Source organism: Polyodon spathula, chromosome 50, assembly GCF_017654505.1.
Source record: "Polyodon spathula isolate WHYD16114869_AA chromosome 50, ASM1765450v1, whole genome shotgun sequence".
NCBI lineage: Eukaryota > Metazoa > Chordata > Actinopteri > Acipenseriformes > Polyodontidae > Polyodon > Polyodon spathula.
The window spans coordinates 2086926-2109232 of record NC_054583.1 but is presented as its reverse complement, the minus strand read 5'-3'; the positions used below and the strand labels follow the sequence as shown (position 1 = coordinate 2109232).

Here is a 22307-nt window from a genome sequence, read left to right as displayed (position 1 = left end):
CTGGTAAAGAATAGGGAAGCATTGTAAAGCACAGAGAGGTCTGGTAAAGCATAGGGAAGCATTGTAAAGCACAGAGAGGTCTGGTAAAGCATAGGGAAGCATTGTAAAGCACAGAGAGGTCTGGTAAAGCATAGGGAAGCATTGTAAAGCACAGAGAGGTCTGGTAAAGCATAGGGAAGCATTGTAAAGCACAGAGAGGTCTGGTAAAGCATAGGGAAGCATTGTAAAGCACAGAGAGGTCTGGTAAAGCATAGGGAAGCATTGTAAAGCACAGAGAGGTCTGGTAAAGCATAGGGAAGTGTTGTAAAGCACAGAGAGGTCTGGTAAAGCATAGGAAAGCATTGTAAAGCACAGAGAGGTATGGTAAAGCATAGGGAAGCATTGTAAAGCACAGAGAGGTCTGGTAAAGCATAGGGAAGCATTGAAAAGCAGATCTATCACGGTAGACTTTTCTAAGCTTGTTTGTTTAAAACACATCAGTACTGTTACGGATAGCTCAGCCCCATTTAAAAGAGACATTCTTGAGCTTAGTAAAAGCATGTGAGTCTATATCTTTACCGAGACTGCCGTCTGTCTGCCAGTAACATTCTTTTCTGAACACTTCTACTGGAAAATGCTAGCTCTATAACACAGATCAAAATATTGAGCCCACGAACGGGTTTACTGGTCAGTGCAAGCAAAGGGCGCATTTAAAATAACCGACCGACTTTTAAATTCAGATTTTACCCACAAAAACACAAATAAAATATTTAGAATATATATATATATATATTTTTCCCCCGTGTCTGGGTCCTAGCTTGCGTTTAGCTACGCATGTTCTCTCCTTATATAGACGTATAATCCGATATAGAAGGACTATATTATTTTTAGTCCTTGCGTCAGCTATGAATTAGGCAAATGAGGCGGATTGCTTTTTTTTTTGCTTAAACTCCGATTGGAATCCACAAGTCTAGCCAAAAGAAAAGGAGAAATACATATATCTAGACAACGCTGTAACTTTGCTATCAGTTTCAAATACCTCTTATCACTTCCATGAAGGCCAGCCGTACTTTCGTATATCGAATTGCAAAACCAAAACTGCACCTCGGACACACGCTCTCTCGTACCCGATCCGCACAGCAAGCGTGTCGGGATCTTTTATTTTTTTTAACTTCTCCAGATTTATCACAGCTCCCTCGTCAAAATGCCGTACCTCCCCCTCCTCCTTCCGGGACGGCCCCCCGCACCCACCTACCAACCGAGCTCTCGGTTACTTAACTAAACTTAACTGAACTGGCAGCTTGCTTAATTAGGCCGTTTTAATTGTTCGAACAGCTTGGGGATTTGTAACTTTGGAAGAAGCTGAGAACACTTTTTTGAGAAACTTTTTATTTTTTTTTTTTTTTTTTTAAAAGTCTAAACCCATGTGTTCAATAAAGGCAGTCGACAGGTTCGCGGCCTTGTAAAGGGCAGGTCTGGTACCAAATCCGTGAACATTGGAGGCATTGTAAAGCACAGAGAGGTCTGGTACAATTCACGCGTTAAGTGAATGCGTTTGTCAGCTACTAAGGTAAAACCAACAATAAATGAACTCAGTGAATCATTTCTGATCGTGCCCGGGGGGGCGACAGCTCAGATCCGATGTGGAGGTCCCAGGTGTAAAAGGAGATTGACCCCCTGACCTTCTCTGTTGTGGGACCCTAATTGGACTTTCTTAATAAGGGAGAAAAACTATTCACAACAATACAAACAATTATCCTTCAGAATAAAATAAATGTGCACTCAATCTGAATCTTCTCGTCTCGGGATTAGTTATAATACAATAGAGATAAGCCATCACTAAAGGCTTAAAACAAAATAAACAGGACGAGTCAGAACTGGCAGTGTATATAATCCTTTTCTTTTGTTTAAATGTATTTTTCAGTTCGTGCTGAACAAAGAGAATTCCTCCCTTGCAGTGCCCCAGAAGATAACAGGAATTCTTACCCAGTCTGTATCACTCCCACGCTCTCAATGATATTGTAACACACTGAAACTGCAGCTCTTCAATAATAGATCGCTTCAAATGTAATCTTAACTTGATTATTATTATTATTATTATTATTATTATTTATTATTATTATTATTATTTATAATATTAATTAGTATGATTATATAATTAGTCCTTCTTAGGTTGGAAGACGCCTTTATCCCAGGCGACTCACACAGTGTGTTCCAGGGCAGCACAGGGTTACAATGCAATCTTCATATGAAACACGTGTAGCTTATAGTCGTGCTTGAAAATAATAACACTGCTAGAATCCAATATGAACTAGGATGCCGTGTATAATAATAACACTGCTAGAATCCAATATGAACTAGGATGCCGTGTATAATAATAACACTGCTAGAATACAATATGAACTAGGATGCTGTGTATAATAATAACACTGCTAGAATCCAATATGAACTAGGATGCCGTGTATAATAATAACGCTGCTAGAATCCAATATGAACTAGGATGCCGTGTATAATAATAACGCTGCTAGAATCCAATATGAACTAGGATGCTGTGTATAATAATAACACTGCTAGAATCCAATATGAACTAGGATGCTGTGTATAATAATAACACTGCTAGAATACAATATGAACTAGGATGCCGTGTATAATAATAACACTGCTAGAATCCAATATGAACTAGGATGCCGTGTATAATAATAACACTGCTAGAATCCAATATGAACTAGGATGCTGTGTATAATAATAACAATGCTAGAATCCAGTATGAACTAGGATGCCGTGTATAATAATAACACTGCTAGAATCCAATATGAACTAGGATGCCGTGTATAATAATAACAATGCTAGAATCCAATATGAACTAGGATGCTGTGTATAATAATAACCATCCCTCTCTGTGCTTTACAATGCTTCCCTAAGCTTTACCAGACCTCTCTGTGCTTTGCAATGCTTCCTTATGCTTTACCAGACCTCTCTGTGCTTTACAATGCTTCCCTATGCTTTACCAGACCTCTCTGTGCTTTACAATGCTTTCCCTATGCTTTACCAGACCTCTCTGTGCTTTACAATGCTTCCCTATGCTTTACCAGACCTCTATGTGCTTTACAATGCTTCCCTATGCTTTACCAGACCTCTCTGTGCTTTACAATGCTTCCCTATGCTTTACCAGACCTCTCTGTGCTTTACAATGCTTCCCTATGCTTTAACCAGACCTCTCTGTGCTTTACAATGCTTCCCTATGCTTTACCAGACCTCTCTGTGCTTTACAATGCTTCCCTATGCTTTACCAGACCTCTCTGTGCTTTACAATGCTTCCCTATGCTTTACCAGACCTCTCTGTGCTTTACAATGCTTCCCTATGCTTTACCAGACCTCTCTGTGCTTTACAATGCTTCCCTATGCTTTACCAGACCTCTCTGTGCTTTACAATGCTTCCCTGTGCTTTACCAGACACCTCTCTGTGCTTTACGATGCTTCCACAGTGGATTGTGACACCTGGATTCAAATTCTGTCAGCTAGTTCAGTCTTGCCTAGTTGAATATGCATGTAGAATTTAAACCTTGTTTTTTTTTTTAACATTTGCAAGTAACTGCTTGTCTCATTTCAGGCAAATTCTTCACTTTAAAAATGTCTTACCTTGGGGCTGGGTGACAGTGGGGCATGGGGCAGGCGGGGCTTGTGACTGGGGGCATGAACGGCTTTTTGCCCTTACAATTCAATATCGAGTGGTTCTGCTGCTCCTGCAATATCGAGTTATGGAATATGGAATATGGAATATGGAATCCCATACAAAACGCTTTACAAGATGCAATAAATACAAGAAAATGCATAATACTTCAATATGGCTCGAGAAAACATATAATTATACAATTACAGGGAGTACAAGAACAGATAGGGCAAAACGGAATAGTGCCTACCGGAAAATGGCGTCAAAAAACACAAATAGCAAGCATTACATGAAATAGTACATTAAATACAGTGGAAAGAGCAGAATACAGGATAGCAGCAGAATACATGAAATAGTGCATTAAATACAGTGGAAAGAGCAGAATACAGGATAGCAGCAGAATACATGAAATAGTGCATTAAATACAGTGGAAAGAGCAGAATACAGGATAGCAGCATAATACATGAAATAGTGCATTAAATACAGTGGAAAGAGCAGAATACAGGATAGCAGCAGAATACATGAAATAGTGCATTAAATACAGTGGAAAGAGCAGAATACAGGATAGCAGCATAATACATGAAATAGTGCATTAAATACAGTGGAAAGAGCAGAATACAGGATAGCAGCATAATACATGAAATAGTGCATTAAATACAGTGGAAAGAGCAGAACACAGGATAGCAGCAGAATACATGAAATAGTGCATTAAATACAGTGGAAAGAGCAGAATACAGGATAGCAGCATAATACATGAAATAGTGCATTAAATACAGTGGAAAGAGCAGAATACATGATAGCAGCATAATACATGAAATAGTGCATTAAATACAGTGGAAAGAGCAGAATACAGGATAGCAGCAGAATACATGAAATAGTGCATTAAATACAGTGGAAAGAGCAGAATACAGGATAGCAGCATAATACATGAAATAGTGCATTAAATACAGTGGAAAGAGCAGAATACAGGATAGCAGCAGAATACATGAAATAGTGCATTAAATACAGTGGAAAGAGCAGAATACAGGATAGCAGCAGAATACATGAAATAGTGCATTAAATACAGTGGAAAGAGCAGAATACAGGATAGCAGCATAATACATGAAATAGTGCATTAAATACAGTGGAAAGAGCAGAATACAGGATAGCAGCAGAATACATGAAATAGTGCATTAAATACAGTGGAAAGAGCAGAATAATACATAGCAGCATAATACATGAAATAGTGCATTAAATACAGTGGAAAGAGCAGAATACATGATAGCAGCATAATACATGAAATAATGCATTAAATACAGTGGAAAGAGCAGAATACAGGATAGCAGCATAATACATGAAATAGTGCATTAAATACAGTGGAAAGAGCAGAATACAGGATAGCAGCATAATACATGAAATAGTGCATTAAATACAGTGGAAAGAGCAGAATACAGGACAGCAGCATAATACATGAAATAGTGCATTAAATACAGTGGAAAGAGCAGAATACAGGATAGCAGCAGAATACATGAAATAGTGCATTAAATACAGTGGAAAGAGCAGAATACAGGATAGCAGCAGAATACATGAAATAGTGCATTAAATACAGTGGAAAGAGCAGAATACAGATAGCAGCATAATACATGAAATAGTGCATTAAATACAGTGGAAAGAGCAGAATACAGGATAGCAGCAGAATACATGAAATAGTGCATTAATACAGTGGAAAGAGCAGAACACAGGATAGCAGCAGAATACATGAAATAGTAATAACCAATGGCATAAGGAGAATGAATTATCGTACAAACAGGTCTGTTTTCCAATACAAAATAGCAACTTCGTATTAGTTATTATTCTACCAATGGAATCGGGTATCAGACAGATAGACAGGCGGCCTGTCAGTGTGAAGTTTGACATTTTAAAATGAATACAGTCTCTACACAATTCATCCACTCCGACAGGTGGAGACATTTATTTTAAAAAAAAAAAAAAATATATATATTTTTTTTTTTTTTTCACATGGTAACATCGGAAAGGAAATTAGGATATTCAAATAGCCATTTTTTTTTCTTTCTCCTCCTCCTGACAATAATATATCTATCTATATCTATATCTATATCTGTATATATAAAGTAGTATTCTGTCTTTATTCTTGTACAGAATATCCAGCGAGATGTCGGGCAGGACGGTTCGGGCGGAGACGCGCAGCAGGGCGAAGGATGATTTCAAAAAATTTATGGCTGTAATCGACAAAGTCCGCAGATGGTGAGAGTGAAAAAAAAAAAAAAAAAAAAAAATGCAATTAAAGTGAAGAGTGAGGCTTGAAGAAAAAAACAAACCCAAAAACCAAAATAAAGTTTGAAGCTGTTTGAAAACTCGGGTTAGGGAGGGAATGTGATATCCACGCATGCGCTGCGGTCGCGGAAATTGTCAACAAAGATGTTAAAACTTACTCTCGAGTACCTTAAAACTATTAAGAGTTGACCAAGTTATTATTTCGTTTTTGGTTTTTTTTGGTTTTTTGGTTTTTTGCAGTTTCCCTACTGTGCTTTCTCATGGCTGTGCATTTACCCTATCTTCAACTGGTTTGACGTGTTTATTAATAACGTTTACCAGACCTCTCTGTGCTTTACAATGCTTCCCTATGCTTTACCAGACCTCTCTGTGCTTTACAATGCTTCCCTGTGCTTTACCAGACCTCTCTGTGCTTTACAATGCTTCCCTATGCTTTACCAGACCTCTCTGTGCTTTACAATGCTTCCCTGTGCTTTACCAGACCTCTCTGTGCTTTACAATGCTTCCCTATGCTTTACCAGACCTCTCTGTGCTTTACAATGCTTCCCTATGCTTTACCACCCCTCCTGTGCTTTACCGGACCTCCCTGTGCTTTATGCTTCCCTATGCTTTACCAGACCTCTCTGTGCTTTACAATGCTTCCCTGTGCTTTACCAGACCTCTCTGTGCTTTACAATGCTTCCCTGTGCTTTACCAGACCTCTCTGTGCTTTACAATGCTTCCCTGTGCTTTACCAGACCTCTCTGTGCTTTACAATGCTTCCCTGTGCTTTACCAGACCTCTCTGTGCTTTACAATGCTTCCCTGTGCTTTACCAGACCTCTCTGTGCTTTACAATGCTTCCCTGTGCTTTACCAGACCTCTCAGTGCTTTACCACACCTCTCTGTGCTTTACAATGCTTCCCTGTGCTTTACCAGACCTCTCTGTGCTTTACAATGCTTCCCTATGCTTTACCAGACCTCTCTGTGCTTTACAATGCTTCCCTATGCTTTACCAGACCTCTCTGTGCTTTACAATGCTTCCCTATGCTTTACCAGACCTCTCTGTGCTTTACAATGCTTCCCTATGCTTTACCAGACCTCTCTGTGCTTTACAATGCTTCCCTATGCTTTACCAGACCTCTCTGTGCTTTACAATGCTTGCCTATGCTTTACAATGCTTTCCCAGACCTCTCTGAGCTTCATTACACTTTGCTGTGCTTTTACTATGGGGAACTTTTCAAAAGGTACATGCGAAACTGGTGCAAAATATTTTAAGTTAATTATATACACGTCCTTCACAATACATGCGATTAAATATAATTTTAATAGTTACCTCACACACAGACATGTTTTGACTTGAAATAAATTAATGATGTAAGTTACTGTATGAACGTTAAACATAGGCCTGTATTTACTGTCTTAAAATACTGGAATTAGAGGCTTCTGTAGGTCAGTTGCTATATCTTTTTATTTTGTAGTTGAAAGTATTTTATTGTTAATATAATAAGGCATAGGGAATATGTACAGAATTTGAAAAAAAAAAAAATAATACAAGTTTGCATATTAAATTATACTAGCGAAAACCATGAATTTAATATAGAATATCGCTGTGCTTTGAGAAGGGGGCTGGTTCATTCTCTTCACTGTGCTTTGAGAAGGGGGCTGGTTCGTTATCTTCTCTGTGCTTTGAGAAGGGGGCTGGTTCGTTATCTGTGCTTTGAGAAGGGGGCTGGTTCATTATCTTCTCTGTGCTTTGAGAAGGGGGCTGGTTCATTATCTTCTCTGTGCTTTGAGAAGGGGGCTGGTTCGTTATCTTCTCTGTGCTTTGAGAAGGGTGCTGGTTCATTCTCTTCACTGTGCTTTGAGAAGGGGGCTGGTTCATTATCTTCTCTGTGCTTTGAGAAGGGGGCTGGTTCATTATCTTCTCTGTCAGGGGGCTGGTTCATTATCTTCTCTGTGCTTTGAGAAGGGGGCTGGTTCGTTATCTTCTCTGTGCTTTGAGAAGGGGGCTGGTTCATTATCTTCTCTGTGCTTTGAGAAGGGGGCTGGTTCATTATCTTCACTGTGCTTTGAGAAGGGGGCTGGTTCATTATCTTCACTGTGCTTTGAGAAGGGGGCTGGTTCATTATCTTCTCTGTGCTTTGAGAAGGGGGCTGGTTCATTATCTTCTCTGTGCTTTGAGAAGGGGGCTGGTTCATTATCTTCTCTGTGCTTTGAGAAGGGGGCTGGTTCATTATCTTCACTGTGCTTTGAGAAGGGGGCTGGTTCATTATCTTCACTGTGCTTTGAGAAGGGGGCTGGTTCATTATCTTCACTGTGCTTTGAGAAGGGGGCTGGTTCATTATCTTCACTGTGCTTTGAGAAGGGGGCTGGTTCATTATCTTCACTGTGCTTTGAGGAGGGGGCTGGTTCATTATCTTCACTGTGCTTTGAGAAGGGGGCTGGTTCATTATCTTCTCTGTGCTTTGAGAAGGGGGCTGGTTCATTATCTTCTCTGTGCTTTGAGAAGGGGGCTGGTTCATTATCTTCTCTGTGCTTTGAGGAGGGGGCTGGTTCATTATCTTCTCTGTGCTTTGAGAAGGGGGCTGGTTCATTATCTTCACTGTGCTTTGAGAAGGGGGCTGGTTCATTATCTTCACTGTGCTTTGAGAAGGGGGCTGGTTCATTATCTTCACTGTGCTTTGAGAAGGGGGCTGGTTCATTATCTTCTCTGTGCTTTGAGAAGGGGGCTGGTTCATTCTCTTCTCTGTGCTTTGAGAAGGGGGCTGGTTCATTATCCTCTCTGTGCTTTGAGAAGGGGGGCTGGTTCATTATCTTCTCTGTACTTTGAGAAAGGGGCTGGTTCATTATCTTCTCTGTGCTTTGAGAAGGGGGCTGGTTCATTCTCTTCACTGTGCTTTGAGGAGGGGGCTGGTTCCTTATCCTCTCTGTGCTGTGTTTTTTCCAGGGGGTATAGCAAAGCAGTGATTCTTGGAAACTCCTTTGCAAAAACATGTTTGTTGGAATGGAATTGCATCACCCTGAGTTGCACAGAACAGAACTTCTGCACAGAATTGGATTAATTTTTACTGAACTGAACAAACACCTTGCATTGGGTAGCATTGATCTGAATTGTATTGGATATGATGGCTTTGTATTGAGCACTGTGTTTGTGTGTTTCTTTGCAGGGAGAAGCGCTGGGTGACTGTGGGAGAAACTTCTCTTCGAATCTTCAAATGGGTCCCTATCATAGACCCCACAGATGAGGTACCGAACAGGACCGAGGCACCCTCCCCATAGCTACACCTTCTCCACCCCTCTCCCCTCCTCTTCCACCCCTCCCTCCTCCTTCTCCTCCCCTCTCCCCTCCACATGGCATCCTAGTTCATATTGGATTCTAGCAGTGTTATTATTATACACGGCATCCTAGTTCATATTGGATTCTAGCAGTGTTATTATTATACACGGCATCCTAGTTCATATTGGATTCTAGCAGTGTTATTATTATACACGGCATCCTAGTTCATATTGGATTCTAGCAGTGTTATTATTATACACGGCATCCTAGTTCATATTGTATTCTAGCAGTGTTATTATTATACACGGCATCCTAGTTCATATTGTATTCTAGCAGTGTTATTATTATACACGGCATCCTAGTTCATATTGTATTCTAGCAGTGTTATTATTATACACGGCATCCTAGTTCATATTGGATTCTAGCAGTGTTATTATTATACACGGCATCCTAGTTCATATTGGATTCTAGCAGTGTTATTATTATACACGGCATCCTAGTTCATATTGGATTCTAGCAGTGTTATTATTATACACGGCATCCTAGTTCATATTGTATTCTAGCAGTGTTATTATTATACACGGCATCCTAGTTCATATTGTATTCTAGCAGTGTTATTATTATACACGGCATCCTAGTTCATATTGTATTCTAGCAGTGTTATTATTATACACGGCATCCTAGTTCATATTGTATTCTAGCAGTGTTATTATTATACACGGCATCCTAGTTCATATTGTATTCTAGCAGTGTTGTTATTATACACGGCATCCTAGTTCATATTGTATTCTAGCAGTGCTTGGGTTTTTTTTATTATTATACACGGCATCCTAGTTCATATTGTATTCTAGCAGGTTTATTACTTATACACGCATCCTAGTTCATATTGGATTCTAGTCAGTGTTATTATTTGCACTTGACGGTATAAGCTACACTCGTTTTTCAATATGAAGCTTGCACTTGTAACCCTGTGCTGCCCTGGACACACACCTGTGCGACCCTTTGCAATATACGCTGTTAAATATTGAAATTTTGAAATGGGGTGGGGGTGCACCCCCCAGAAGTGGGGGGTCACCCCCCCCCAGCTCTTCACCCTGGTCCCACCCCCCCAGCTCTTCACCCTCCCACTCTCCCACCCCCCCCCAGCTCTTCACCCTCCAGAAGTCACCCCCCCCCAGCTCTTCCCCTCCCACTCTCCACCCCCCCCCCACTCTTCAACCCTCCCACTCTCCCACCCCCCCCAGCTCTTCTCCCTCCCACTCTCGCACCCCCCCAGCTCTTCACCCTCCCACTCTCCCACCCCCCCCCCCCCCACTCTTCACCCTCCCACTCTCTCCCACCCCCCAGCTCGAGAAACCCACCCTCTCCTCTCCCAGAGGGTGGCTCTTTCAACCCCCTCTCTCTCACCCCCCCCCAGGTGAGACCCTCGTGGGTCCCATGAAGTGGGAGGGTGAGAGGGTGGGGGGGTCTCACCCCCCCCAGCTCTTCTCCCCCAGAAAGTCTCAAGAGAGGGTCCCCCCCCCCCAGCTTAGCTCTTCTCCCTCCCACTCTGGTCCAGAAGAGGGAGGGTGAGCTCTTCACCCTCCCACTCTGGGAGGTGAGAGGGTGGGGGGGTCAGACAGTGGGAGGGTCCTCCCACGAGTGGGGGGGTCGACACCCCCCAGGGTGAGAGGGTGGCTCTTCTCGCCCGAGAAGAGAGGAGGGTGAGTCCCACCCCTCCCCAGCTCTTCTCCCTCCCATCTTGCTGAGCTACACAGCTTCATGTGTTTTTTTTTCTTCCCCCCTCCAATAGGAGAAGTCCAGAGTGCTTGACGGTCCAATGGAGAGGCAGACTGAGAGAGAGAAGAGACCTAGAGGGGCGGGGCTTAAGCACAACCCCGCCCTCCTTATAATGGATCTCAACGGTAGGTAGCGTCTCTCTCTCTCTCTCTCTCTCTCTCTCTCATTTTGTTGCCGTGGTGACTCTTACCTTGAGACAGGCCCACCCGTTCAATGGGAAACATTTCAAACAGAATTCTGTCCATTTTGTGCTGTCCTGTCTGTAGATGAGAACAGCAATCAGAGTTCGTTCTCGGAGGCCTCTCCAGCGAAGGGGGACAGCAGCGGCAGCCCCAGCCCCTCCCCGGAGAGGAGCCGAGCCCCCTCCCCAAACACTGCGCCCCCCGTGGGCAGAGCAGAGGAACCGCAACCCCCTACCTTGGGACAGGAGCCCCCGCCAACCAGCCCCCTGCAGGGTGAGTATCATGTAGCATTACCCCCCCGGTAATACAATATCACCCCTCCCCAAGTAATACAGCACAGTGAAACACTGTAAAGCACAGAGAGGTGTGGTAAAGCATGGGGAAGCATTGTAAAGCACAGAGAGGTCTGGTAAAGCGTAGGGAAGCATTGTAAAGCACAGAGAGGTCTGGTAAAGCATAGGGAAGCATTGTAAAGCATAGAGAGGTCTGGTAAAGCATAGGGAAGCATTGTAAAGCACAGAGAGGTCTGGTAAAGCATAGGGAAGCATTGTAAAGCACAGAGAGGTCTGGTAAAGCATAGAGAAGCATTGTAAAGCACAGAGAGGTCTGGTAAAGCATAGGGAAGCATTGTAAAGCACAGAGAGGTCTGGTAAAGCATAGAGAAGCATTGTAAAGCACAGAGAGGTGTGGTAAAGCATAGGGAAGCATTGTAAAGCACAGAGAGGTCTGGCAAAGCATAGGGAAGCATTGTAAAGCACAGAGAGGTCTGGTAAAGCATAGGGAAGCTTTGGAAAGCATAGAGAGGTCTGGTAAAGCATAGGGAAGCTTTGGAAAGCATAGAGAGGTAGACTAACCCTTATAAAGTTTAACTTCTTCACTGAAAAATATTTATTTATTTTGCCCGGCACAACAGTAAGCGCTGGAATGAATCGTTGTTCTCTCCTGTGTTTTTTGTTCCCTTTCTAGACTCGTCTCTTCTGTCCGAACATTCCCAGGACCCCCCTCTGCTGTTTAAAGAAGATTCGCTCCCAGAGACTCCAGCGCACAAGGTGGGGGACCCCAAAATATTAACCAGCTACTGCCCGAGAAACACAATGACGGGGCACCCTGTTTATACAGCTCTGGCCAAAAGTTTTGCAACCCTTTCTATATAGAATGAAATCATTTTACTTCATGAAGTGGAGCGAAGCCTGCAGAAATAATGTTAGGTAAACATTAAATTACACACCACTGCCTTGGAGTTTAATGAAAAATGTAGCTGATAAGTTTCCCATGCTGCTGCACTAAAGCACAGAGAGGTCTAGTAAAGCCTAGGGAAGCATTGTAAAGCACAGAAAGGTCTGGAAAAGCACAGGGAAGCATTGCAAAGCACAGAGAGGTCTGGTAAAGCATAGGGAAGCATTGTAAAGCACAGAGAGGTCTGGTAAAGCATAGGGAAGCATTGTAAAGCACAGAGAGGTCTGGTAAAGCATAGGGAAGCATTGTAAAGCACAGAGAGGTCTGGTAAAGCATAGGGAAGCATTGTAAAGCACAGAGAGGTCTGGTAAAGCATAGGGAAGCATTGTAAAGCACAGAGAGGTCTGGTAAAGCACAAGGAAGCATTGTAAAGCACAGAGAGGTCTGGTAAAGCATAGGGAAGCATTGTAAAGCACAGAGAGGTCTGGTAAAGCACAGGGAAGCATTGTAAAGCACAGAGAGGTCTGGTAAAGCACAGGGAAGCATTGTAAAGCACAGAGAGGTCTGGTGGTAAATTAGTGTGGTAAAGCATTGTAAAGCACAGGGAAGCATTGTAAAGCACCATGGGAAGACTGCAACATTACTGTGCAAACTTAGACGGTAAACTTTTGTAAGGGACGTTTCAATCCAGTTTCAGATAAATGGTCCAGCCTCTGAGTGCCTGTTTTCCGTGCGTGAATGAACGTGCTTCTCTTGCTTCAGGACTCCAGTGTGGGTCTTGGAGCCCTCTGCTGGTGAAAGCAGCAACTCCTTTCCTAGCAGCAGTCATCGTCATGCACAGCAGCAGCGTCAGAGGTCTCAGGATCCCAGCGAAGACCCATTCCTGCCCAGGCCCCCCCCTCAGGACGCTTCTGCACCGGGGAACCATACCGGCTAGCAGTACCATGCCCCCCCCCCCCCCCCCCCCCCCCCTTTCCCAAAAATGAGGAGAGGAGTCCCAAAAAGTTTTGCAAAAAACGTTTAAACGTTCGAAGAAAAAAAAAAAAATAAAAATATATATATATATATATATATATATATATATATAAACCCCGACCCATATTAAGCCACTGATTCCCTGTACGCGAGACCCTGAGCGAGTCGCTTCACCTCCTTGGGCTCCGTCCTTTGGACGAGACGCAAAACAAACGAGGCCCTATTGGAAGAGACTCTGCAGCAGCTGATGCGTAGTGCACTCCCTTTCGATAAGAGTCTCATAATAATAATAATGACAGGAGCTGCAGTTCTTTATAAAGTCTAGCCCCCTTTGCTTGGCCACAACCCAATACTGCATCCTCCATTCTCCCTCTCTCCCCTTCCAGCAAGACTCGCGACAGCTTCTAGTGGACACACCGCAGTATTGCGCCTCTCCCTTTCCACCTCAGTCTCCTAAAAAAAGTGGTATTTAAAATGCATATAGTTGAGAATACAAACTACAGCTCCCAGCATGCCCCTGCACCAGACCTGCTTGCGAGGGGTGATGGGAGCTGTAGTTCTAGAGAAGATCTTATCCGACTGTGATGAAACTTGCTTGAGATAAAATAGAGAATCTGGACCTTGCAGCGTGGCGCAGAACGAGCAGGAGGGAGATTGAGATTTAAATGTTTTTTTTTTTTTTTTTTGGTTTGTTTGTTTTTTCCCCCCAGTGCTCCTGGAAATATGCCTGTTTTTAACAGTGTTACAATTTTTTTAATTGTGCTTTAGTGTTATAATGATGATGGTTTTGTATAGCTACACAAAAGAAATTTAGAAAATCACAAATAAGTGTCCTCCCCTTTAAAACGTGGTTCATTATTTGGAGGTTACACCCCCTGCTTGGGGTGCACACCCCGGGCAACAGTCTGCGCTGTCTGTCTGTCTTTTACACAAATCTAATGACACATTGCTGGAGCCACAGTCCAGTATAATATATAAAACTATGGCTATTGAAACTCAGGGGGACTGTGTGAATCATTGCTGGAGCTACAGTCTAGTGTAATATATAAAACTATGGCTATTGAAACTCAGGGGGGCTGTGTGAATCATTGCTGGAGCCACAGTCCAGTAGAATATATAAAACTATGGCTATTGAAACTCAGGGGGGCTGTGTGAATCATTGCTGGAGCCACAGTCCAGTATAATATATAAAACTATGACTATTGAAACTCAGGGGGGCTGTGTGAATCATTGCTGGAGCCACAGTCCAGTATAATATATAAAACTATAAAAACAGAATTTCAAACAGGTAAAAATAACAACGCTGACACTGTGTATTCAATCCTATTTTATTCTCAAAAACAATGTAAAGGATACAGACGGTATTCAATGTGTCTATAAATCCTTCATTCGGCAAATTTAATGAAGGATTGCGAGTAGACCCTGTAACACACACACACCTGAGCTTGTTACCTAGACACACTGGGGCTGATCAAGCTGGTAGTAAAACCTGGAATGGATGACACTGCTGTGCAATAGCAGTTTGATTTCCAGCCCTGCACAATCACACACACTGCCACCGTCCCCGTCCCCCCCCTCTTCACAGTATTTTTTTCAGAGGGACTGGTTCCCAGTTCACTCTCCATTCATCCCAGTCCAGCAACGTGCGACCAGTCTGCCAGCCAGCATTCTGCAGAGCTGAGAGAGGGGGAGACAGAGAGGGAGAGAGAGAATTGGTTTCACTTCAAGTATCAATCTATATTCCCTTCAATTCTCCCCGACTTCAACCTTCAGTGCACTCTGCTTCATCAAAAAGAAAAATGACAAAACGGCATCCTCTTCGCAATCCTTTAACCTCGGAATCCGACTTTTTAAAGCGGTTCTAGACTGTTCTGAGCTGTTCTAGGCTGTTCTAGACTCTCTCGTACCTGTGAGGAAATCTGGGAAGGTTCTGTCCACAAAACAGTGTGTTTCAGAGAGCAGAGCCCACAGCCCCTCTCCCTGCCCAGCTGAGGAGAGAAGAAACACAGCGAGTCAGTTCATCAGATAACTAGCTTGTGAGGAAAGTCACTTCCTTGCTAGTTAGTCACAATATTGGTTGAACAGTTAGTTAGCGGGCTAGCTAGTTACTTAGTTAGCTAGTTCCAAAAATAACCAAATGTTTATTTCTTAAAAAAAAGAACTAAAAATTATATACAGCTCTGGCCAAAAATTTTGCATCCGCCACTATAGAGAATTAACACATGTTGCTTGATAAAGTCCAGTGAAAGCTGCTGAATAATGTTCCCTTGTTAACATATTGAATTGCACCCCCTCTATATAGAATGAACTCCCTCAGCTTCATAGAGTCCAGTGAAAGCTGCTGAATAATGTTCCCTTGTTAACATATTGAATTCTCTATTGTGTATTACACTGAGGGGCAATGGCAGCACAAGTATAGGGCAGCTGCAATGGGGTTCCCTTGGTAGAATGGGACCACAGTGTGCTAACCCCCTCAATGATCTTCAATGGCAATGCAGACAGACAGTGGCACTGCAATAATGGTTCTGTATTACACTGAGGGGCAATGGTAGCACAAGTATAGGGCAGCTGCAATGGGGTGAGGCTGGTAGAATGGGACCACAGTGTGCTAACTATACCCTCAATGATCTTCAATGGCAATGCAGACAGACAGTGGCACTGCAATAATGGTTCTGTATTACACTGAGGGGCAATGGCAGCACAAGTATAGGGCAGCTGCAATGGGGCGAGGCTGGTAGAATGGGACCACAGCGTGCCAACTATACCCTCAATGATCTTCAATGGCAATGCAGACAGACAGTGGCACTGCAATGGTTCTGTATTACACTACAATGGTAGCACAAGTATAGGGCAGCTGCAATGGGGTGAGGCTGGTAGAATGGGACCACAGTGTGCTGACTATACCCTCAATGATCTTCAATGGCAATGCAGACAGACAGTGGCACTGCAATAATGGTTCTGTATTACACTGAGGGACAATGGCAGCACAAGTATAGGGCAGCTGCAATGGGGCGAGGCTGGTAGAATGGGACCACAGCGTGCTCACTATACCCTCAGTGATCTTCAGGTAGCTAAAAACAGTGTCTCTCACCTGCTCGGACTGTGTGCCTCCACTGGTCTCTCTGCTCCCCAGTCAGCGGCCCATTGCTCCCATTGCTCCCAGTATCCAGCAGCAGGGAGGAGAGGAGGTGAGAGTGGAAAGAGGCTTGGATTTCATCTTGAGGAGTAGCTTCAGTGCTCAGACACACACACACTGAGACAGAGAGAGCTGTGAGTGAACACACAGAGCTGGACAGAACTACAGCAGCTACCCAACACAGTGGCGTCTATAGAAAGCTGTAATCTAGTGCGCTGGCATTGCCTGCTGTGTGCTGGGCAGACCCTGGCTGTGCTGTGCTGTACACAGGGCAATGCTGGCAGGACCGCACTGTATAACACTGATATAAAACCCTGGACAGAACTACAGCAGCTACCCAACACAGTGGCGTCTATAGAAAGCTGTAATCTAGTGCGCTGGCATTGCCTGCTGTGTGCTGGGCAGAGCCTGGCTGTGCTGTGCTGTACACAGGGCAATGCTGGCAGGACCGCACTGTATAACACTGATATAAAACCCTGGACAGAACTACAGCAGCTACCCAACACAGTGGCGTCTATAGCAAGCTCCACTCACCTTCTCTCCTTCTTAGAGGAAGATATGATTGTTACTATATGAAAAAACTAAAGGGAAGCTTTCGAAGCGACTGAAGTACTGCACGACGGGTTTTTACGGAAGAAACTGTCTGAATCATTGCTGGAGCCACAGTCCAGTATAATATATAAAACTATGGCTATTGAAACTCAGGGGGGGCTGTGTGAATCATTGCTGGAGCCACAGTCCAGTATAATATATAAAACTATGGCTATTGAAACTCAGGGGGGCTGTCCTCAGGGGTTCTACTTTTTGGGGTACCCACCTGCTCACAATGTCTCCAAGCCGCACCCCCAATCTGATTTGGACGCGCCTCCTGAAGTCTGTCGACCAATCAGAAAAGAAGAAGAAAAAAAAAAAAGCAGCCAGTTTTAGTTTTGAAAAGGTCAACACAAGATCGGACAAGCGGTTTTAGTGATATACATCCGAAACTCTGCAAAGACAAACAGAAAGTGAGTCAGGAGGACGGACAGACGCACAGACATTTTTCAAAACAGTTTTAAAGTTTATGCAGCGGGGTTTGGGAAAAGACAGCGCGACTCGCCTCCCATGCTCTGCTACGACCGCTTAAATAACGTGCCTGTTGTTTTTTTTTTCATTGTTCACATCCCCACAGCGTTTTACGCTTCAAACTGTAAAGCCTGCTTCAGAGCTCTTTTCACGATGTCTGCTCTAGTGCCCTGGGGGTGGTTTGTGATCTGTCCTCTGAATTCGCTAGAAAAAAAAAAATGTAAATCCCGGATCGTTCTCGCTGTGCTGCCTGTTTTGACAACGCGGGCCTGTAATCCTGACACTGGCGGGGGGGGCACTAGAGCAGACATTTCAAGAGAGCTCCGAAGCAGACATTTAAAAAAAAAATAAAAAGTTAGAAGTGTAAAAAGTTGTCTGGATGTTGAACAATGAAATAAAAAAAAGACAGGTGTGTTATTTAAACAGGTGTAGCCACACGTGATTGGGGGGGGGGCGTGCAACGCTGTGATTTTGTCGGAATCCAGCTACTTACTAGTTAAACCTTTTGTGTATGAAATATTGAAAAACAGCTGGAAAGAAAATCTATATATATTTCATTGAAAACGGGTACCCTGACCCTGACCCTGACCCGCTGGTCAGTCTCAGTCTAGCGGGTTTTTTATTTTTTATTTTAAATGCATGTAACTGTTTTGTGTTTAATTCATTTGCTCTTAACCTCTTATAAGAGCAAAGGACTCAAAACGAAACCGAACGACAACGAGGGGCTTCACTTCAGGTGATCGCAGTTCCTGCTAGGAGTACCACACACACACATGGCACTTTCAAGAACCAACTGTAAGAGCGAGGACTGCCTGTGTATTTATCATTGTTTTAAACATCACACATTTACTTGGTAGCCTTCCCATATATAATGTATACTGTATATATATATATATATATATATGTGTTTATAATCTGACCTGGCAGTACTGGCTCTCTGTGATTGGCTGCAGCCAGGGAGAGGACCCGCCCATCTCGCAGGTATTGGTCGGTCAGGATGGAGAGGCGGGCCTGGTTCAGGGTTTCCATGACGACGGAACGCACCGCTTGGTAATTAGCATAGAGGTGCAGGCAGGTGAACAGGAAGTAGAGGGCAAAGGTCAACCTGGTGCAGAGAGAGAGTTTTTTATTTTACAATATGCTTTACCAGACCTCTCTGTGCTTTACAATGCTTCCCTATGCTTTACCAGACCTCTCTGTGCTTTACAATGCTTCCCTATGCTTTACCAGACCTCTCTGTGCTTTACAATGCTTCCCTATGCTTTACCAGACCTCTCTGTGCTTTACAATGCTTCCCTGTGCTTTACCAGACCTCTCTGTGCTTTACAATGCTTCCCTATGCTTTACCAGACCTCTCTGTGCTTTACAATGCTTCCCTGTGCTTTACCAGACCTCTCTGTGCTTTACAATGCTTCCCTGTGCTTTACCAGACCTCTCTGTGCTTTACAATTTTTCCCTATGCTTTAGCAGGCCTCTCTGTGCTTTGCTCTATACTCACACAGTGCTGTCGGTCACAAGGGGGATGAGCAGCAGACTGACCAGCAGCCCGGCCAGGTTGACCAGAGTCTCCTGCAGGAAACGCCAAGCCAGAGACTCAGAGAAGCAGAGACCGAGACAGTGACACACACACAGCAGTAAACAAAGATTTGGTGTACAGTCAGACACACAGACACACAGACACACCTGACTCCCATCTTTAGCAGACACGTCGGCCATGTTGTCCCGTCTCGCTTGATGCACCGTCAGAGCGGCTCTCGTGGCGCCCCCTGCCACTCCAACCAGGGACTGCAGGAGAGAGTTAGACAGAGACAGAGAGAGGGGGGAGAGGGACAGACAGAGATAGAGAGAGAGGAGGGGGGGAGAGAGAGAGAGAGAGACAGAGAGAGAAAGAGAGAGAGGAGAGAGAGAGAGGGGGCCTTTAAGAAGTACTCATTCATCGGAAGCTGATTCTCTTCTCACGAGAGACGCCGAAATATTGCAGCAGGAACACGAACCTTGAAGACTCCCGCGCTGCACACGATGAGAGTGAAGCATGCTGGGAAGGCTGGAGCCACAATCTCCATGAAAATCGCGACGTCATTGAGAACATCTGCAAAGAGCCTGAGAGAAAGAGGAGAGAGGAGAGAGAGAGAGAGAGAGAGAGAGAGAGAGGAGAGAGGAGGGAAGAAAGAGGAGAGAGAGAGGAGAGAGGCAAGAGGAGAAAGGGAGGAGAGGAAAGAGGGTGAGAGAGGAGAGAAAGAGAGAAGGGGCATGTAGGCAGAGGAGAGGGGAGAGGAGAAGGAGAAGAAAGAGGAGACAGGAGAGGGGAAAATAAATAATATTAAATAGTTTGAGTTTTCTTGAGTCTTTGTGCTACACTGATAAAATCTGATAAGATCTACCTCCATTTCTTTGCATCACAGTCTAATTTGCTTCTGAAAAAAAACAAAAAAAAACACAAATAAAACATCACAGCAGTTACTTCAGAAAAAAAAAAAAAAAAAAAATCACAGGGCTGGGAATCGGACTCCTGTTGCACAGCGGTGTGATCCAGTCCAGGTTTTACTACCAGCTTGATCAGACCCCAGTGTGTCTAGCTAACAAGCTCAGGTGTGTCTGATTATTAAACTCCTAGTGAAAGCAGGACTGGATCACACTGCTGTGCAGCGGGAGTCTGATTATTAAACTCCTAGTGAAAGCAGGACTGGATCACACTGCTGTGCAGCGGGAGTCTGATTATTAAACTCCTAGTGAAAGCAGGACTGGATCACACTGCTGTGCAGCGGGAGTCTGATTATTAAACTCCTAGTGAAAGCAGGACTGGATCACACTGCTGTGCAGCGGGAGTCTGATTATTAAACTCCTAGTGAAAGCAGGAGTGGATCACACCGCTGTGCAGCGGGAGTCCGATTCCCATCCCCTGTGTTCACAAACTGTACTTCGAAGCGGATTGGAAGACATTGGTGATGTCACCGCCCTAGCAGCAATCGCTAAGGTGTAAACAGGGAGCTGTGACATCGCCAGACTCACCCCTTGACCCAGGCGAAGAGGATTCTACCCAGCATTCCAGTGCCGTCTGAAATAAACAGAACAGAAGGGTGAGAGAGAGCGCGAGAGAGAGAGAGCGCAAGAGGAGAGCGAGAGAGAGGGGAGAGAGACAGAGAAAGACACACACACGGAGACAGACAGACAGGCCCTACCTCTCAGTATCCAGGTGACGGTTGCTGCGGCGACGCTGGCCTCAGTGCTCCCTACCCCTACCCCTCTGAGGGTGGCCTGAGTGGAGAGGGTGCCGGTGAGACTACTGGAGAATGCCTGGGGAGAGACAGACTACACTGTAACACAATACAACACAACACAACCTAACCCAACACACCCTCCCCTCCCCCCTCTCTCTCACCTGCAGTGTGTCCCACATCTGGTATCGAAGGTAATCTTCACTCACACTCTCCGGGTATCCCTGAGGCAGGAACACGCTCTGAACGAGACAACACAGAGAGGAGGAGAGACATCAACCCAGCTTCAACACAGAGAGGAGGAGAGACATCAACCCAGCTTCAACACAGAGAGGAGGAGAGACATCAACCCAGCTTCAACACAGAGAGGAGGAGAGACATCAACCCAGCTTCAACACAGAGAGGAGGAGAGACATCAACCCAGCTTCAACACAGAGAGGAGGAGAGACATCAACCCAGCTTCAACACAGAGAGGAGGAGAGACATCAACCCAGCTTCAACACAGAGAGGAGGAGAGACATCAACCCAGCTTCAACACAGAGAGGAGGAGAGACATCAACCCAGCTTCAACACAGAGAGGAGAGACCAACCCAGCTTCAACACAGAGAGGAGGAGAGACATCAACCCAGCTTCAACACAGAGAGGAGGAGAGACATCAACCCAGCTTCAACACAGAGAGGAGAGACCAACCCAGCTTCAACAGAAGTCTTTCTCAGTGTCTTCAGTGTCAATTCAATGGCAAACGTTTCCACTAGAAGTCTTTCTCAGTGTCTTCAGTGTCAATTCAATGGCAAACACTGAAAGACATTTACCCACTTCAACACAAGACAGCATGAGATTCTAGACAGCCACGCCGACACTCACCGTAAAGACCTTGACGAAAGAGCCCGCTCTCTCTCCCTCTCCTCCCTCTCGCTCTCTCTCCATCTCTCCTCCTCTCTCCCGGTACCTCCACCTCTCCCTGGAGCCATACCTCTCCGTGGCTAGCACTGCCTCCTTCTCTCTATCCATCCTGCAGGAACAGCACGCCACAGCGAACGGAGGAGAAAACAACAATCAGACCGGGTTTAAATAAATTGCAGTTCATTATTATGCAGCTGTAATTAGACACACACAAGGGCTGCGTTCCTAAATATCCGGTCCTTTACAGACAGATACACTGTCTTTATATTAGCAAGCAGCAAGCAACAGTGCCACTCAGCTAGGGTTGCCACCCGGCCCCATAATTCGGGAACACTTTGGGGAGGGACAGGGTTTTGAAGCTGCCCTTCAACTGAAAGCAATAAACACGTGAATTGAGCTCTAAGCACTTGCTTCATTTATACCACTTCTTAATTATCCAAATCATTGTGATAATACAAATCTTACAAAATAAAAATAATAAAAAAGCACCTTGAATAGACACGTGTGCAGGGTTATTGAAGATATTTATTTTGTACAAAATGATATTTCAGTTCTCAATATTTAAAAGATGCTATTTACATCCTATTAATTAGTAATATATATTAATGGGGGGTAAATAATAAATATTATTATTTATTATTATTATTATTATTATTATTATATTATTATTATTATTATTCGGGTAGAGGGGTTATTTA

The 22307-nt window shown here is 44.2% G+C and overlaps 2 protein-coding genes across 2 annotated transcripts in view; one reads left to right on the top strand and one right to left on the bottom strand.

The window, feature by feature from the left end:
* The first annotated feature begins 5654 nt into the window (after window positions 1-5654).
* Window positions 5655-13126, top strand: LOC121306872 (B-cell CLL/lymphoma 7 protein family member C-like). The gene is made up of 6 exons (XM_041238855.1): window positions 5655-5893; window positions 9072-9150; window positions 10974-11085; window positions 11227-11415; window positions 12109-12191; window positions 13081-13126. Exons 1-6 carry the CDS (start codon window positions 5802-5804, stop codon window positions 13114-13116), a joined length of 591 nt encoding a protein of 196 aa, XP_041094789.1. The 5' UTR covers window positions 5655-5801; the 3' UTR covers window positions 13117-13126.
* A 1483-nt stretch (window positions 13127-14609) lies between these two features.
* The window catches only part of rusf1 (RUS family member 1), a 10085-nt gene continuing 2387 nt past the window's right edge, over window positions 14610-22307 (bottom strand). The window contains exons 3-17 of the mRNA XM_041238742.1: window positions 21571-21718; window positions 20871-20948; window positions 20671-20785; window positions 20501-20546; window positions 19873-19905; window positions 19486-19591; window positions 19175-19276; window positions 18990-19060; window positions 18412-18596; window positions 17162-17304; window positions 17061-17068; window positions 16964-16971; window positions 16385-16546; window positions 15201-15281; window positions 14610-14970 (exon numbers count right to left, since the gene is read on the bottom strand). Coding sequence (XP_041094676.1) covers window positions 14873-14970; window positions 15201-15281; window positions 16385-16546; window positions 16964-16971; window positions 17061-17068; window positions 17162-17304; window positions 18412-18596; window positions 18990-19060; window positions 19175-19276; window positions 19486-19591; window positions 19873-19905; window positions 20501-20546; window positions 20671-20785; window positions 20871-20948; window positions 21571-21718 — 1384 coding nt within the window. The 3' untranslated portion in view covers window positions 14610-14872. The remainder of the gene's footprint in view (window positions 14971-15200; window positions 15282-16384; window positions 16547-16963; window positions 16972-17060; window positions 17069-17161; window positions 17305-18411; window positions 18597-18989; window positions 19061-19174; window positions 19277-19485; window positions 19592-19872; window positions 19906-20500; window positions 20547-20670; window positions 20786-20870; window positions 20949-21570; window positions 21719-22307) is intronic.